Source organism: Hyalella azteca, unplaced genomic scaffold, assembly GCF_000764305.2.
Source record: "Hyalella azteca isolate HAZT.00-mixed unplaced genomic scaffold, Hazt_2.0.2 contig16054, whole genome shotgun sequence".
In the NCBI taxonomy this organism is placed as follows: Eukaryota; Metazoa; Arthropoda; class Malacostraca; order Amphipoda; family Hyalellidae; genus Hyalella; species Hyalella azteca.
Window position 1 is genome coordinate 480,861 of NW_025945881.1, and position 4,331 is coordinate 485,191.

Consider the following 4,331-nt stretch of genomic DNA (forward strand, 5'->3'; position numbering starts at 1 on the left):
GCTTCAATGATATTTTAGAACTTGCTGAGGGTCATAATTTAAAATGAGCGTTGGTAAAATGTACTTTGCGCTGAATTATTATGTGAGTGGGGGAAGAAGTTAAATTTTCAGTAGAATGGGACGTTAAAACTATATTAATTAGCAACATCCTAGCTCGAACAACGCATATCTCAGGATTAAGAAAAGTTAGTTGGGAATTTATATCCCACCTACAGAGAACGGTAAATTTGTCAATATTAGATATTTCATTCGTCGAATCTTTATGTTCCAGATATCTCGATCTGATTGCTGTAAGTGCAGTCAGATGAACATGGCATCTGCCTGTCGTACTCTTGCAACTGCCTTCATGACGTACCAAAAACTGGTCATAAGAACGAGTAAACCTTGGCTTACGGTCTTATTTTTTGGCGCTACCCTTTTTTGGATCGGATTTCTTTACATTTATCGGGTTAGTTTGCTCAAAAAAAGTAGGAATAATTGATTTCTGATATGCACGATGAAATCAAGTAATAGCGGCCTTAACTTCTAAGGCATGATGAACTGGTGACATTTGCATAGATAAATGCCTTGAGTGAAATAAGTATGATTATTTTGTCCCATGCCTGGATTTGGTCAGGCCTGCGCCTTGGTATGGTCAGGTGTGCGCCTTGATATGGCCAGGCCTGCGCCTGGATATGGTCAGGCCGGCGCCTTGGTATGGTCAGGCCTGAGCCTGGATATGGTCAGGCCTGCGCCTGGATATGGTCAGGCCGGCGCCTTGGTATGTTCAGGCCTTGGCCTGGATATGGTCAGGCCTGCGCCTGGATATGGTCAGGCCGGCGCCTTGGTATGGTCAGGCCTGAGCCTGGATATGGTCAGGCCTGCGCCTGGATATGGTCAGGCCGGCGCCTTGGTATGGTCAGGCCTGAGCCTGGATATGGTCAGGCCTGCGCCTGGATATGGTCAGGCCGGCGCCTTGGTATGGTCAGGCCTGAGCCTGGATATGGTCAGGCCTGCGCCTGGATATGGTCAGGCCGGCGCCTGGATATGGTCTGGCCTGCGCCTGGATATGGTCAGCCTGAGCCTGGATATAGTCAGGCCTGCGCCTGGATATGGTCAGGCCTGAGCCTGGATATGGTCAGGCCTGCGCCTTGATATGGTCAGGCCTGCGCCTGGATATGGTCAGGCCTGCGCCTTGATATGGTCTTTTGGTGCACGTTCTGGCTATTCAGGCAGAAAATTAAAGAGCACCGGAGAAGAGCATTTCCTACGAGATCCTCTGCTTAACTTAAATGGATCGATCTATATTTTTTTGTCTCGTAGTCACTCAATTTATTTTAAGATTCAATATGCCTGATATTTTTCAAGCTTAAGATTATTGTTTTAGTTTTTTGAAACATTCACAAAGTATACACAAACTCATTTAAAGTTTCGATAAGACATTTATTTATTTAAATTGTCACAGAAGTAATAGAGACTGATTATGAAATCTGAGGATTTCTAAAATAGTCAAATCACAACCTGATAATTAAACGAATAATAAAAAATAAATAAATTATCTTCCTCAATTAGTACACATAGCAGCCGATCTCTCATCGTTGATTGATGGGTTTAGTTTGAAAAGCCGTCAGGGATTGGCTGACGGAGTTAAGAACGCAAGAACGCGTTATTATTTTCGATAATACGGCTGCAGGTTTTAAATCTTGACGAAAAAACGTGATTTTGACACGGATAGCAAGTTCAATTGTGCGAACTGCCCTGCGGCACTCGCTCAGCAAGAATAAATTCTTTAGTCACATAGAAGGAAATAGTAAGTACGAGCAATAATGAAATGTTTCATGGTTACGATGGCAAATTGTCGTGTTCGAGTATCTGATAAATCATGGTGGCAAGTCCGCGTTAGTCGGCACTGAATTTGAGCACAATATCGAGCATCTCTAACAGATCTCCAAATGTATCGAATAAATGAGTTTTTCCGATGACGATATTGATGATAAGAAAAATAAAACGAATGATGATATGAATAACTTATTTTTTGTTTAAAATTGTTAAGCAACTATTGTATCAAGCGGGTGTTCGTATTTTAGCTTTGTAACAACCAACAACAAGTATGTGAGTAGGTTAATATTTTGTTTAAATATTTTAAGTGAATATTAGAATCAATTTCATGTCGTCTAAAGTTTATGTATAACTGGAATCTACTTCAAATGTTTGAAGTGCATAAATGTTTATATGGTTTACCTTGTGCTGTATCAAAAAATGAGGAAGATCTGACAAGAAACCAACCAAGTTTTGTACAGTTCCTCGCACAAATATAGTATCAGAACGCAACAATAACATCGGTGGCGTAGATTTCCATGNATCTGTCTCTTATACACATCTAGATGTGTATAAGAGACAGGTGCTACATGGTCTGTATCAAAGAGTATACGTGCTACATGGTCTGCATCAAAGAGTATGCGTGCTACATGGTCTGCATCAAAGAGTATGCGTGCTACATGGTCTGCATCAAAGAGTATGCGCGCTACATGGTCTGCAGCAAAGAGTATACGTGCTACATGGTCTGCAGCAAAGAGTATACGTGCTACATGGTCTGCAGCAACGAGTATGCGCGCTACATGGTCTGCAGAAAAGAGTATACGTGCTACATGGTCTGCAGCAAAGAGTATACGTGCTACATGGTCTGCAGCAACGAGTATGCGCGCTACATGGTCTGCAGCAAAGAGTATGCGTGCTACATGATATGTATCAAAGAGTATACGTGCTACATGGTCTGTATCAAAGAGTATACGTGCATATAGTTCATAAAAATTATATCTGTAGTATTACAATTGAGCATTTTATGTTTCATTTAAGAGTGAATTATGTTACGAACAATTGATTTATTTCAGCTGGAATACAACGTGTGCTGTATTGTTTGAAACTCATACATCAAATTAAACAATAATGTCGTCGCTAATTTTCGGCCGCCAAATGTTTCTTGACTCGTATTTCGCATCAAGAATTTAAGTGATGAACGCATTTAAAATATGGTATGGTTGAGTAATGTCCATAAATATACGTGTCCCTCCAAATAATATTAATATAATACTCGCTCAAGGTAATGATCAGTACCATAAGCACTCTAATTCAATCATGTTTATTATAATACATTCCGTTCATTCAACATCACATTTTGCAATAAAATTTATGAAATAAAATACAAATCCCTATACAATAGTGCCGCGCAAGATTTTTCCGCTTCGTATCCTATAAAATGAAATGTTTTGATTGTGAGCTGCCCTTCCATCACGTTCAGCTGCCAGTCACTCTGAACACGATGAAAAATTCGTTACAAAATAATTTTATTGAAAGTCAACACGCTCTTGAAATATTTAATCAGCCTCGGTTAAAAAATCTTGATTTCTTAATCACTTGGCAGCGTCCAACAGTTAAATTTCAGCAGATCGTTTTATAAAAATCTTTTCGTTAATAGTGATCTGTCAGGCCGAGCTCTATTGTGTCACTCAGTTTCATGCAAGTGTTAAATATTCAGAACTTATAAAACAAAGATATTCAACGGTAGTTCAAACAACAGGCAATAATTCACGAGCTTGTATATTATTGACAGTAAAGTTACGTGTCGCCTCCCGATTTATATACTAGGAAGTCATAGATAATATTCTAACGTAACGAATTATGAAGTTGATTCAGAATTCAAATATAATATCAAAAATTGACCAATAAACAACTGGCTTACAATTTAGCAATTTATTACTGAAGATTTCATATTGTTTGACGAGTAATAAATGAGATCGTGAAAAACGAAACAAATCTGTAGCGATTTGTCAAAGGGTGTTTTTAACCCTTGAATAAACGACCAATTTTTTGCGAGTGCAAAATACCACCCTGCCTTCAATGCACATCGCTTAAATTTATTCTATGAAAAAATTTAAAAGGCAACATGAACATCCGTATGGTCATAGCGCAGCCTAAAATTAATGCGCTAAAGTTAAAGGCAATAAATTTGTCCAATCGGACGAGTGAGCTTCATACATAAAATAGCGCAGTTTTTAGAAACAATAGCGGGACGCTTAATGGTTAACAATAAATTTAAAAAAACTATCTTCATCTCTGAAGTATATTGAGTTTTTATAGCTGATAACAAGTCTGACATGCCACGGCTTCATTATTTTGTGAGCTGTGCATCATGAGTCTGAGGTACGTAACGAGCCCATTAATAACGCAGGTACAAATTATATGTAATTAGCGAGCTAAAATCCTGAACTCCCTTGTTATTTTAAATGATTTCCGTGAAATTATGTTTGGCTCGTTAACACAATTATAAACACTGACAATTTTAAGGGAAAATA

General features: G+C 38.7%; 1 protein-coding gene across 1 annotated transcript; it reads left to right on the forward strand.

Moving 5' to 3' along the window:
- Positions 1–598: 598 nt before the first annotated feature.
- On the forward strand, positions 599–1,105 carry LOC108668046. The gene has a single exon (XM_018155176.1). The coding sequence runs from the start codon at positions 599–601 to the stop codon at positions 1,103–1,105; it is 507 nt and encodes a 168-aa protein (XP_018010665.1).
- The last annotated feature ends 3,226 nt before the right edge of the window (positions 1,106–4,331 follow it).